The sequence below is a fragment of the Bufo gargarizans genome, chromosome 11 (assembly GCF_014858855.1).
Source record: "Bufo gargarizans isolate SCDJY-AF-19 chromosome 11, ASM1485885v1, whole genome shotgun sequence".
Taxonomy (NCBI): Eukaryota; Metazoa; Chordata; class Amphibia; order Anura; family Bufonidae; genus Bufo; species Bufo gargarizans.
Genome location: NC_058090.1, coordinates 94,837,483 through 94,852,432, shown reverse-complemented (window position 1 = coordinate 94,852,432; position 14,950 = coordinate 94,837,483). Strand labels below are relative to the sequence as shown.

At 43.8% G+C, this 14,950-nt stretch overlaps 1 protein-coding gene across 1 annotated transcript in view; it reads right to left on the bottom strand.

Annotated features, from left to right (window-relative positions):
- The window catches only part of PLEKHO1 (pleckstrin homology domain containing O1), a 37,673-nt gene that overhangs the window by 10,352 nt on the left and 12,371 nt on the right, over positions 1 to 14,950 (bottom strand). The window contains exon 3 of the mRNA XM_044272511.1: positions 586 to 726. Within this exon, the coding sequence (XP_044128446.1) occupies positions 586 to 726 (141 nt within the window). The remainder of the gene's footprint in view (positions 1 to 585; positions 727 to 14,950) is intronic.

The following is a 14,950-nucleotide window of genomic DNA, read 5'->3' as shown; positions in this document are numbered from 1 at the left end:
GGGTAGTAAACTCCACACCGAACACAGGAGGGAAGAGAAAAGGTACTAGGCCTGGAAACTAGAGCCCTGACTACTATCAGTATGAACAGACCTCAATGGTAGGAATGTTCATACGCCGGAACCTAGAGCCCTATCTGACCCTAAAGTGTCAGCCCTGGAGATAGTGTCAGGACAAACAAACTAGAAAATAGGAAAAGACACTTAATTCCGAAGTATGCGGATGAGCAGGAACTCAGTGGAGAACCAAACACCAGTACTTCCAAAACCAGAAAGGAGCTATTAACCGCATAGCATGATGGGTGAGACCAGATAAATAGAGGAGTTGGAATAACCACTTAAGCTACACCTGAGACAAGACGTGTGGCCATAACCAGCAACAACACAGAAACAAGTGAAACCAAAGAGGCTGTCAGATCACATCAAGTGCAACCAGTCTCTTAGATCTTCTGACCCCTGTCATGGGAGAGAATGTGACACCTGCATGATCAGTATATCATCAGGAGAGATTTTCATCTTCTGGGTGCCAAGAAAGATGTTCCGATTCACTGACAGCAAACAGGTTGCAGAACTTTTCCATTAACGTACCGTGTTTCCCGGTTGTTTTGATCGCACAAGTGAAAAACGACTGTGGTTCTTCTTAGACCTGCTCCTTGATTTCCGCAGCTCCTCACACTTCTCGTAGTCGCTCAGGTCAAAAATTTCTTGCCCATTCTTTTCATCCTTCACCTAGAAGACATCAAGATGTTACTATTTCTGTTAAGATCTATAAGAGCCCTTCCAAGATACAAACAGAGATTATAGGAAGGGGGGTCCAAAGAAATAAGAAAATCAGCTGTCCTTACACCCATCAACCATAAGATTAGAGGGGTTATACAGGCTTACAACAACATGGCTGCTTTTTTGCAAAAACAGTGTCACATTTGTCCACAGACTGTGGGTGGTGTTTCAGCTCAGCACCATTGACTTAAATGGAGCTCATTTGCAATACTAGTCACAACCTAAGGACAGGTGTGGTGCTGTTCCGGAAGAACAGACATATTTTTCTAATGCTAAACAACCCCTTGAAGGCCGACATAGACAGAAACTGGAAAAGCTGTCAACAGCAATGACTTTCGTGAACAGATATGGACAATATCTCCACCTTGTTTTTAAAGCAGCGTTGAAAGCAGCAATTCAGATAGTCCTACCATGCAAGCTATTAATCTGTAATCCCCCCCTCATATTGTGCAGAATTTGGTCCCATATGGAAAGCTATTCACAGGTTTAACCCTGTTTAGTGATCCTCGCCAGGCCACACAAGGATGGAAGCATGGGCGTTGCACCAGTGGGCCACACACAGACCTGTAATGAGGATTCCTGTGGCTTACTACCAAGATCTTCAGGGAGACAGAAGCGGAATAAAACAAGCACCAATTTAGTCACAAATTACAGGGAAATCTTTATTGTGGACAGTTATATCCAAGCAGACGATGGGAATACTGTATAAAAAGTAGTACAAATAAAAATTGAGGAAGTAGTCCATAACAACTAGACCGATCAGCAATGATAATCTTAAACCCCCTGCCCCCAGTGTGCACCCATGTCCCTGTCTGCTACAGCATTGAGTGTGGAACCATTGTGTCAACCAGCAGATCTGACTTTAGGCTAATCCTAAGGGCTTTGTCCTGGCGGTTCCCTGGTTTTCACCCTTTACCCCTGATCTAGACTTCTCTGTAGGAGAACCGCCAGGCTGCTACCTCTTGGAGTAGTCTCTGTATGATTGACAGCTGACAAACAGGGTCAGAGCGAGACACCAGTGCAGAGTACTGAGTAGTCAGGCTGAATCAGGGCAGGCAGAGTATTAGCAATCTAATAAACAGTCCGTCAGGCAGTGCAGGGTCAATACAGAGGTCAGTCACAAGTCAGGCAGCAGAGAGTCAAAATCTGGGAAACAAGCAGAATTCAGTACACAGGCAGACAAATAAATACAGCACCACCTTCACAGCCTGCATGGAGGGACAGATCAGGCCCTGTGGCCGGACCTGCCAGGAAAACTAAAACAGCGGTAGATAGGTCCACACTGATGGGTACCAGGGCAGGTGAGCAGCACAGTGGCAGTCCCGGTTACTGGTTGCCCTTCCAATGGGTGACTTTTCGTAGGTACTAACCACTCCATACTGGGAATACACCACATGATCTGCTGTTTTGGAGATCTTCATACTCAGTCTCCTAGCCTTCACAATTTGGCTGTTGACAAGGTCTTCCAGATCCTTACGCTTGCCCATTTTCCTGCTTCCAACAAAACTTTAAGAACTGACTGATCACTTGCAGAATGGTGCAGTGCTGCAGTTTCCTTACACAGCAATGTGGGCTGGTTCATTCTCAAGATCGGTGGGTGTCCCTCCCCCACCAATGATAAAGTGATGGTATATCCTAGATACAACATGAGAGATGGGAATACCCCTTTAAGGGTAATTCATATTCCTGAAACTATTGTAAACACAAAGTGAAAAATGACAAGACGTGACAAGATAATCATCTGTTTCTGTTCTTGATTTGCGAGACCCTTCTCTTTTCTGCAAACAACAAGCTTCACTGGATAATTAGCGCTCTGGGATACGGATAAGCAAAGCGTCCTGGGAAATTTCCCTCCCCTTGTTGATCCCATGATAGATAGCACAGCTGTATGTATGGGGTATCGGTCAATAGTCCATCAATAAAGCATTTGTTTTCAAATGGAGCTTCCGAGAAAGCACATGGTGTGTTAACCTCTTCTTTCCTAGCTACAAATACTACTAACTAGTATCGGTTCTGCTTGCAGATGCTGCAGCTTTAAGTGGATCAAAATATTCTGCCTAAGATTTTATAGAGTGGGGGAGGCTAAAGCCTTTTAAGATACCACAGGAAGCCATTAGGAGAACCTAAGTGCCACCAAGCAAGCTTCTCCCTTTACCTATATAGAACTTATATCCCACAGTGCCATACAAAAATTATAATTAGAGATGAGCGAATTTCATGTTATGAAGTTCGTTCACGCTTCGTTTGGTGGTAAAAGCAGAATTGCGTTAGGGATTCCGTTACCACGGAGCATAATGCAATTCTATAATGGAATGCATAACGGAATGCCTTCAGGAGAGGACTTCCCTGCATAACGGAAACAGGACAGATCAGTTTTGCAGCCCATAGACTTTTATTATGACGGAATGAATAACGGAATGCCTCTAAAGGCATTCCGTCATAGAATTGCGTTATGGTCCGTGGTAACGGAATCCATAACGCAATTCTGCTTTTACCACCAAACGAAGTGTGAACGAATTTCAAAATCTTAAATTCTAATAGTAATCATTCCCATCAAGCACTGTCCCCAGTGGGGCTTACCATTTTCTCTATCTTGAACACACATACTAGAGCCTAATACACCCATTAATCTATCAGGGGGAGAGGAAACGAGAGAATTCAGAGGAAGTCCACCCAAACACAATAGGAACATACATCGCTATGCAGATGTTAACCTTGGTCAAAAACAAACCTAGAACCAGTGTTGCAAGGAAACAGTAATTACCACCATGCTACCTAATCTGTAGGAAACAACTCAGAAATGTTTTGGTGTATAGGCTACTTGGCTTCTACGATTTGTCCAACTCTACCGCCGAAAAGGTCCACCTCACAGAACACGTACCCAGCCAATGTGATAGTTTACCTTTTTACTGCAGTCTGCCACCATAGAAGTAAAATACACCATGAAATCATTAGGACTAAAGGTAGCCTGATTTTGGCAGAACTGGTGGAACATCTAACGTGTACGGGGGCCTTTTAATCTGCCATCGGGGAAGTAAATGGTAAGGCATGTTGGATACCCAGTCCCTTTATTCTGTGGGATATAAGACCCCACTGGAGATTTCTGACTGTGGCTTACTCCTCTGACCCTAATGAGAACACATGCATGCTTTGGCAAGCAGGAATACGAATGGGGTATCGACAGGTTCGGCCATTGTTCATAAGATGTCTTAATAGTTCTAAACACCACTCTAAAGTGCAATCTTGTAAAAGTGTCGCTCAAAGGCAGCCATAGATGTAAGACTTTTCTTGGCAGATCTGAGACTGCATGTCTACGGTGGTCTGCATACTGCCATGTAAGGGCAAACCTGAATCTGACAGGCTTGACCTTAACCATCTGAATCTATTTTTTCCTCTAAGATAAGTTGAGCATCTATTTGTCTGGACAATCCAACCATGGAGTACGAAGAGATCAACAAACGATAGTTATCTCATTCCAACATATGAGAAGAGGAGCAGTCATACATTCACATTAGAATACCAGAAGGTAATAAGGAAGAGATGCAGAAGGCTAGCTGCTCTTTGGAGAAATACGTAGTCGAGTAAGCAAATCATAGAGTATTCTTTAGGGGTCTAAAGAATTTTTCGGAGTCTGGACGCCCTGGTAAGCTCTTAGCCAGAATAATTACACAACAAGATAAGAAAAATAAATCTATTATTTCGATCCGCAACGCAGAAGGGGAAACTATAACAGATCCAGAAGGAATAAGGGATACCTTTCTACAGTACTTTGCTCAGATATATAGATCTTCTTGCGGTTTTTGGAGAAAATTCCACTTTTGACCCTAAAGGAAGCTCAAATAAAATATCTTGAAGAGGATTTGTCTCTCTTGGAGCTCCAAGAGGCTCTGGGGTCTATCTCGGGGAACCCATCGCCAGGGCTAGATGGCCTTCCATACGAATTTTACCACAAGTATAGTGATGTGATCCTTCCTCATATGCTAGAAGTCCTTTCTCAGGCAACACAGGGAGGGGGTCTACCATGTTCTATGATGGAGGTCTTGATAGTCCTAATCCCCAAAAAGGATAAAGATCCGTTAGATTTGAGTTCCTACAGACCAATTTCACTACTAAACACTGACGCGAAGATACTATCAAAAGTTCTGGCTAGGAGGCTCTCTCGGGTCATGTCTGCCATTATTCACCCAGACCAAAATGGCTTTATGCCAAAAAGGGGTACTCATCACAACCTGCATAGGCTATTTATGAATATTCAGTCCCCTGGGGGTGGTGCCCGCTCCATCCTGTCGTTGGATGCTACTAAAGCCTTCGACAGGGTGGAGTGGACTTTTCTCTGGGAGGTGATGAAAAAAATGGGTTTTGGCCCCAGATTTATGGCGATGGTTCAGTTATTATACAACTCTCCAGCCGCTAGGATCAGGATTAATGACACGATGACAGAGAGCTTTGTATTAGGAAGAGGCACCCGTCAAGGTTGTCCCCTTTCTCCCTTTTTATTTAATATTTACATAGAACCCTTAGCAGCCAGCATAAGGCAGGACTCGAAAGGTGGTCGGTTTTGGTACAATGTGGAAGCATGATCGTGTATCCCTCTACGCAGACGATATCCTTTTTTTTATCCATCAAACAGAGAACACTCTTCCCCGTATAATGGAGCTGGTTGATCTTTTCTCTGATCCGTCTGGCTTGGAAGTCAATTGGGAGAAGACTGTTCTCCTCCCTATAGACGAGTTGCGAGGAGATTGGGATAACCAGCTATTGATTTCCGATTCAATAAAGTACCTGGGGATAACAGTTTCTGCCAAACCTCAGGAATACTTACAACTTAACCTGATTCCCCTGCTGATAAAGTTGAGGGCTAAAACTAAGATATGGCAAAAAAATCCTGCCTGCAAGAGCGGACAGAATTTCCTTAATAAAAATGGTAGTGCTGCCCCAGGTGCTTTACGTCCTGCGCAACTCGCCTGTATGGATTGCGGACAAGTATTTTAGACTGATAGAGCGGATGCTCAATGATCTATTATGGGGGAGGAAGCGCGTGAGACTGAAGGTGCTCTACTTCTCTATGCCCTACAATCGGGGAGGTCTTAACCTCCCCTATTTTAGGGGTTACTTTGTGGCCTCCCAACTTTGCCTTTTTAATGATTGGGAAAACAGTCATTTCTGTAGTAGATTGGTGAGAGACTCAGGTTTTTCGTATTTTTTTACTGTATTAGAGTCCGATTATCTATCAAACATACAGACCGGTTATAAATTCTTCTGCAGATTGGCCACAAAGGCTTGGCTGGCTATAAGAAGCTGGTGCAGAGTTAAGGCATCACTCATGTGCACCCCATTGTGGCATAACTCAAAGCTTCTGAATCTAGACGACCCAAATTGTCGGCAGTATTGGAGGACTAAAAATGTTCAGTACTTGCATCAAGTGGTCAGTGGTGGACAAATTTTGTCTCTTATGGAGCTAAAGCAAAGGGAAAATGTAGGTGAGGTGGCTTGGTATGCATATTTTCAATTGAGGTTAGCACTTTCTAGTACTTCTAATAGTCACTTATTTACTGTAGATACTCCTGAATTTTTACATGATTTAATTTTTAAGAAAGCTGTCACGAAAGTTAAAGTATCCCACTGCTATAGACACTTAATGAAAAAAAATTTTGGGGACGTTCTCTCTCCGGGACAGAGATCCTGGTCTTCCGTACTTTCAGAGGTGGGCCCTCCTGATTGGGAGAACATAGGGGAAAGTTTAAAGTTTGTTTCACATAACTTGAACCACACTGTCGTACAATTTAACATTTTGCACAAAATATATGTTACACCTATTTGGCTATATAGGAGAGGATTTAGAGTTTCTTCTGACTGCCCACGTTGTGGCGATCCTGAGGCAGACCATTTACATCTGCTCTGGGACTGCCCAACGGTGGGCAGGTATTGGAGACTGGTTCAAACTAATTTGGCTCGTAAACTCAACATTGACATCCCCCTGTCCCCCAGGATATGGGTCCTGGGAGACTTATCGGAGGTTAATTGCCAGCCAATAAAATACAGACTGCTGATCAAGGTGATGTTTTTAGCCAGGCTTCTCATATCTAGAGCATGGTTCTCCTCCTCTGCTCCAGACTGTAACAACTGGTTGGGTTTGGTAGAGAAAGTGAAAAGCTACGAGAGGATTCTGTATAAACAAAGAGGATCCTACTCAAGGTGGGGTAAATTGTGGAAGGATTAGGGCATGGTCCACTAATCTAGTTTCCCCTTTCTTTTTAATGTATTTATTTATTTATCTATATATTTCCCCTTTTTTTTTTTTTTTTCTTTCTTGCAAGGTGGGGGGGGGGGGGTGGTCTGTGGGGTGGGTTGGGGATGATCTTATTAGTCTGTTTTTTTTCTATACAAATTGTAAACTGCTGAGATGATAAAAATAACAGGAAAATTATTATTAAAAAAAATAAGAATACCAGGTGGTAGATTGGCGGGTGCACTTGCACCCCCTAGATGAAGAGATCATCCTCATGATGTCCTAAATTTCAAGGTCTTCTCTTTAACATGTATTTTAAGTTATAGAAAGCTTCTGACAGCTCTCAAAGATGTGAAAAGTTCTCATAGTTGGGGATCTGTGTGCAGCAATGCCCACCAACAGCTAGGCCGAAAAGGCTTTCATGACTTTGTTGGAAAAGGTGAAGATGGGTCACAAGACACTCAACTCGGTGACCTACTAGAGTCATTTACAAGCAATTCAGGATCGTGTCAACACTTTCAACACTAGTCGTTATGATGATGCTAGATGGTGTGGTCACGTACTATTTACAAAGGACATTTCACAGTCTACAATGTCTTCTGGGAGATGGTCTTCAATCAGATCAACTGGAGAGGCTCAGGCTATGTCGTGTTCTTGTCAAGAAGTGACAGACACTAGTGACAAAGCTGCAGCCAGCTCCTGCTTAACTCCTGGATTGCAAATGTGATGATAAGGCCACGTCAGCTGTTATACGGAGCGTTACATTCCTTCTCTAAAGACGGTGGGATTATCGGGTGCTATTTATGAACGTTGCAAGAAGAGGAAGATGTGCGAAAAAGAAGACTTCAAGAATTATGTAGACAAATCCATATATATTTTAGAGGGTCGCAACTGTTCACATCGGAGAGCTGCACATAAGGACACCATAGTAATTGGGGCCAGCGGTGGCCTCTTATTTCACAGACACACGCATGACCAGAAACGGGAAGTCTCTTGTGTCAGATTCCTAAAGGGCGATGGGCCAACAGTCTATTTCTGGAAGACTCGTGGGCAACTCTGTGCAACAGTTCACTTCCTTCTGTGTAAAATTAGAATTAAGGAAATGGCTCATGAACCCTAAAAAAAAAACACACAGATCACCCAGTGACACAAGACGAACAATAGCTTATAAATAACCTAACATAAGGGATGGTCAAGGTGGAACATTCTGAGACAGACTGGTTGCTAGGGACTTACGGACTGACAGTTGTTAGGCAGTCTATCCTTAGCAACCAGAAATGAAAAGGAGGAAAAATAATGGGAGAATTCAGGCCATTCACTTTAGGAGAATTTATACAGCGGCATCTGTGCTCCACATCCCCATTTGTAAATCTTTTTCCAAATTGGAGGTTTAGTAGATCATTTTCTTTGGGGTTTACCCTCATCAGGTCTATTGCTTATCTTATGCAAAGTAGATGATATTTTAACAATTTCCTTGTGACACAGCTTTTTAAATCCCCAGCATGTCAATTTCTGTTGTCGATTTTTCCAATTGGATTCAATAGGGAAGTCAAAATCCGCTACAGTGACAAGCCGCAGCAGTCAGATGGGTCATCACGTCATCGTTCGGGGCCAGGAAACAGAAACCACGTTCCATTTTTTACTTTAAAGGATTACGTGCAGCAGCAATATCAGGAATCGGTACAGAAACAGTTCGCAGCAAGTCCGTTACGTGTCACATTCTTCTTGTGCCTCTGAAGTCTCTCCTTTGACACCCCAGGAGAATCAGGATCTTTGAGAGTGTTTAGATCCACTTTGGTCCCCATATCTGCAAAAATTAGTATCTGAGAGAATCATGTTTGATGAGCTAGTTTAGATAAGCCTATGCTACTGAGCCAGTGTATCTAAACCTATCCTGTGTGATACAGTTCGTAGAACTGGTGTGTCGTTTGATCGTGTCTCAGAAGACATGTCTGAACCCTGGGACCGCTCCGGTTGTCTTTGGTCCAAGACATGAAGATTTCCATAATAATAGGGGTAGATTAAAACTTAGCGCTGGTTAGTAGAACAGGACCAGTAGGATTTATATACACAAGGGACCTATGGAAGCTGCATAATCTGCATTTTCTTTTTCCCCTCGTTTAATGTGGTTTGCTTATAGCAAATGAAGTGAACAGTTCTCGGGTAAAGTAGGGCAGTGAAACTCTAATCATCCTGATGCACAACTTACCAAGGATCCGTCTGATTAAAATGCAGAACATTGTGATCTCTCTCCATGGTGTGAACCTCAGAACAAAGCCCTCCCGCCAGATATTATCAAAGCGGCCTGTGAAGCCCCTCGTCATAGTGGAGACGCTCGAAGCCGCATATCTCATGAGACGCAAGCTAGAGCTCGATTTGTATCAATCTCAGAAAGCACAGTACAGTGGGTACTCCAAATGCGAGGCACCACAGACAGTGAGGGTATTGATCTTCAGATAAAATGGCAGACATAAAATAAAATGCACAAAGTAGTGTACGTTGTCCCTAAAAATACTGGATATTTTTCAAGATTTATTTTTTGTTTCGACAAAAAAAGAATCAGGTTGGCTTCCCTGTTTATAGGGTCATTCTCTGGGTGGCACTACTTATGATATGGTTTATTTATGTACTCTCTAGCTGGCTAATGTCTGTCTGGCACTGGTTATAGGGGTAATGTCTGACTGACACTGCTTCTAACATACTCACTGGCTGGCACTGTTTTTAGGGGTAATATGTACCTGGCGATGCTTATAATGTACTCTCCAGTTGGTAATATTCATAGGGGTATTGTGTCTAACACACCTTATAGGGTACCCTCTAATTGGAACTGTTTATAGGGGTATTGTCGACTGACACTCCTTATAGGGTACTATCTGGATGGCGCTGTTTATATTGATATTGTCTGTCTGCTTACTCTCTGGTTGCCACTGTTTATAGTGGTGATGTGAGTACTATCTGGCTGTGACTGTTTTTAGGGGTATTGTCTGTCCGACACTGCTTACAGGATCATCTCAGGCTAGAAATGTTTATAGAAGTTATTATCTGTCACTGCTTATAGGGTACTGTCTGGTTGGCACTGTTTATGAGACTAATGTCTGTCTGACACTGCATATAGGGTACTCTCTGACAGGCACCGTTTATAGGGGTATTATCTATCTGACACTGCATATAGGGTACTCTCTGGCAGGCACCGTTTATAGGGGTATTATCTATCTGACACTGCTTACAGGGTACTCTCTGTCTGGCACTGTTTATAGGGGTACTATCTGTCCGATAGGGTACGATGTCTGGCACTGTCTATTGGGGTAATATTTGTCTGACACTGCTTACAGGGTACTGTCTGTGTGGCACTATTTATGTGGGTTATTATCTGGCTGACACTTTTTATAGGGTACTCATTGCCTGGCATTGTTTATAGGAGTATTATCTGTCTGATACTGCTTTTAGGGTACTCACTGGCACTGTTTATATGGGTTTATTATTTGTCTGACACTGCTTATAGGGTATTATGTCTGGCACTGTTTATATGGTTATTATCAGTCTGACACTGCTTAAAGGCTACGTTTTCTCTGGCTCTGTTTATAGGGTACTCTCTGGCACTGTTTATAGGGTACTCTCTGGCACTGTTTATAGGGTACTCTCTGGCTCTGTTTATAGGGTACTCTCTGGCACTGTTTATAGGGTACTCTCTGGCACTGTTTATAGGGTACTCTCTGGCACTGTTTATAGGGTACTCTCTGGCACTGTTTATAGGGTACTCTCTGGCTCTGTTTATAGGGTACTCTCTGGCACTGTTTATAGGGTACTCTCTGGCACTGTTTATAGGGTACTCTCTGGCACTGTTTATAGGGTACTCTCTGGCACTGTTTATAGGGTACTCTCTGGCACTGTTTATAGGGTACTCTCTGGCACTGTTTATATGGGTTATTATCTGGCTGACACTGCTTATGATGTACTCTCTCCCTGGCACTGTTTATAGGGGTATTATCTGTCTGACACTGCTTACAGGCTACGTTTTCTCTGGCTCTGTTTATAGGGTACTCTCTGGCACTGTTTATAGGGTACTCTCTGGCACTGTTTATAGGGTACTCTCTGGCACTGTTTATATGGGTTCTCTCTGGCACTGTTTATATGGGTTATTATCTGGCTGACACTGCTTATAGTGTACTCTCTGTCTGGCACTGTTTATAGGGGTATTATCTGTCTGACACTGCTTATAGGGTACTCTATCTGGCACTGTCTATAGGGGTATTATCTTTCTAACACTGCTTATAGGTTACTCTCTATGTGGCACTGTTTATAGGGGTATTATCTGTCTGACACTGCTTCTAGGGTACTCTGTCACTGTTTATAGGGGTATTTGTCTGACACTGCTTATAGGGTACTATGTCTGGCACTGTTAATAGGGGGATTATCTGTCTGACACTGCTTACAGGGTACTGTCTGTCTGGCACGGTTTATCAGGGTTTTACCTTACAATGCTTACAGGTTAAAGGGGTTTTCTGACATTTTACTACTGATCCGACACCCAGGACCTCTGCCGATCACCGCTGCGGCCTTCACACAACTTTTCCTAGGCCAGAGCTGTCACGTTTATAAGTCACGTGGCCTAGGAGCAGTGACTAGGGCTGAGCGCGCTACCAACACTGTGCTTGGTAAGCAGCAAGAAGGCCGCGCTGCTCACAGGAACGCCGATGCAGTCTCAAACTGCTGATCGGTGGGGGTCAGAAAACCCTTTTAACGCTCTGGCTATTTTATTATAGGCAGTGTTCCTAGGGGTATTCTGGCTGACACTATTTATGGGGGCACTTTGGTACTGTTATTTGGTGTTATGGCGTGTGGTCAGTACATTAGGGCGGGGCTTATCTGCAAAAAAACACGAAAAACTCAATATACATTATGTATGTACCATCTCCCTGTATCAATTGGCAACTAAATGTGATTCCCATGCACAGCACAGACTGGTGCCCGTCCTCTACCCAGAAGAAAAGCTGCATCGTCTGTAGCCACGGCAAACCATTTCCCCCATTTATTAAATGGACTCACTTGTATCTGCACAGCACGGCGATGCAGATTTAGGTGCATCCTCCCCCGTCATTTCTCATGTGCTGGATTTGTCTAAGGTGACCCCCCTCCCCCACTTCTCGTTTCTGTCTATCTGCTAGAAAACAAAAAGAAAAAGCAAGCCACCGACTGACAAACAAAATCCCTATGACACAGATGGAGAATGCACGAAGGACGCAGCGTATTATTATTACTTAAAAGTGCTGCATTACAGGCGAGGACTGTACAGAATGCTCGGAGTCATTTTAGGATTCAACGAATCCGCAGAGCCCCTCAGAAATCTGCAGTAAACGTTCCAGCTCCTTGTACACCGCATCCTCCGGCTCTGCGGGATCCTTCAGTCATCTAGCAGTCTACTACTCCCATGTAAATCACTGCAACTGCCTAATATACGTTCATTCCTGACCACGAAGATCTCTGCTTGTCAGCAGTGAATAGACACATCCTTGTTTACATCCAGAGGCTGAAAACATGTACCGATCTAAAGGTAGCCACAAACTTTAGATAGATGCCAGCCGAATGCTGGTTTGGCTCTGTAAAGAGACCAGTCCTATATGGAGACTTACTGGAAGTTCGCCCAGGTATGGAGACTTATCAGCAAAGCTCCATAGGAAAGGAATACGCAAAGAGGTATCTCCCAAGGAAGAGAACCACGTCGCCAGCGCCGCCTATTGGAAGTAGTCTCCTATGAGTCGCGATCCGAATTTCCAACAAGCTTTGGGATTTGACAAGGAAATATAGCCGAGCCAGATATCCATCCGTAGACACCTGATTCGGGGTGCTTGTCCCTCGTTGGTAAGGAGTAGGAACCTGACTGGCTCAGTGCGATGATGCCTTGGAAGCAGCTTAATAAAGCATTGCCTAAGCCACTTCCAAGACATTGTACTGATGGGGGGGGGGGCAAGCATCCCAAAACAGCTGTCTACAGATGGATATCTTTCTTGGCTGTATTTCCTGGTCAAATCCCAAGGCTTGATGTAAAGTTGGATCTTGACTCATAGGTGGCGCTGGCGAGATGGTTGTCTTTCTTGGGAGATACCCGTTTGCATATCCCTGGAAAACAAAAGGATTGACTACATCGGCACACGTCACCCAGTCTGTGCCAGAAGTGCACATGCGGGGACCGAAGTGCAGTGGAGACCCACAGAGACAGCAAGGGGCAGGTAAGTATGCTTGCCCTCACAGGTCCAGGAGGGGGTAACATTTTCTTGAAAAAAATCTGGGACAACCCATGTAATGACAGGCATATTGGTTGTCACCCAAATAAGAAATGACTGAATTTAGTAACGCCAAGACAAAAGGGACGACTAAAAGATGAATATTTACAGATTAAGACACATAACTGGCACATGCTAGGTGGGGGCCCCATTACAGATTTTGCCCAGGACCCCAGAGCTTCCAGTTCCTCCTCTGCTAGGGATTATATAGTCTTATAATGTGTATACCTGACCTCATCATAAAGATGGATACAGTGAGATAGCAATGCGGTGCCTTTGTTACCGTACAATGCCGCCATTGTGACCACAGCTGTCGTAGGAAATGCTTTTTAGACTTCACAGGACTCTCTGATGGCTCAACCCTTGGGAAGGCAATAGGAACGCTTGAGCTGGCCTCTGGGAGTTCAGACTGTTCAAAGTGTCTGCAAGAGCCAGACGCACAGTCCTGGGGGGGACAATCCAATCTGTGCAACCTTTAACCCACAAAACGCTGGAGCTGTTGACATCCTGCTTTCAACTTCTCCTCTCATATTAAGTTGCAGAACAGACCCAACTCCTACATTTTTCCATAGTTTATTTACTAGTCGTAGGAAGAGGAGCAGATATATCCAGCCTTACATAAGCCCCTTTTATTAGCTCTATTGCATGGTTGAAAAATCGCCATGTGCTCAGTAGGTATTTGCCAAACCAGTGATAATAAATATAGGTTCCACAGCTAGGTAGTGAAAGTGGATGATAGCAGATGGATAATATATGCCCTAAAAAGGTTTAGCCCCACCAAGGGTATGTAGGACTTCAAAAGGGCCATGATCCACAAGAAGTGGCCAAAGTGAGGACATGTCCTTTCTTTTGTGGTGCTGAGGCTTAGACCCGAAAGCACATAGAAACAAACACAAAAACGTAACTTTAATAATAGGTAATTTTCTGATGACACATTCCTATTAATCTTCTAATATAAATTGTGATTGGACAGTCACCGTCGAGGCGCAGTCATGTAAAAAGCTTTGCCAATTTGCTAGGATAATTGAAGGCTCTCCTACATGTCGCTTGTACCAATCAGTTTCTTTCTTTTCAGGAGTTGACTGTATCCAATTTAGGGTCCACAAACCTCGGACTGGGCTGGGTGCATCCCGCACTTTTCACAGGCCCCATTGAAAAAAAAATGCCTATTCTTGTCTGCAAAATGCACAATAATAAGACACGCTGTATAATTTGCAGCTCAGCCGCACAGATGCGTACAGCACACGGGTGACATCTATGAGCTGGCCGCAGTTTTTGAAGCACCATAGAAATCAATGGGTCTGCATGAGATCCACAAATAATGCAGACCGAAAATATGGTCATGTTAATGCACCCTAAGACGACTATCAAGTTTCAAGAAAGCTGATGTCAAATCTCCATAAGAAATCTGGTTGATTGGAGCTAAAGTGTTGTACATGTCTGGAAAATGACAGTATCTGATAGGACACAGAGCGGCTACTTTCGCCTCATGGAGTAACGAGAAGTTTTTTGTAAAATAAGACATCAAACAGTATCGGTACTGGAGATGGGCCAGCCCTGAGACACTTCCATCCGCTTGTCCTAGCTCCTCAGAAAGTATCAGAAAATATTATCTCACAAATGCATACTCTTGAGGAATGTGTGTCTGGTACTGACTGAGAAC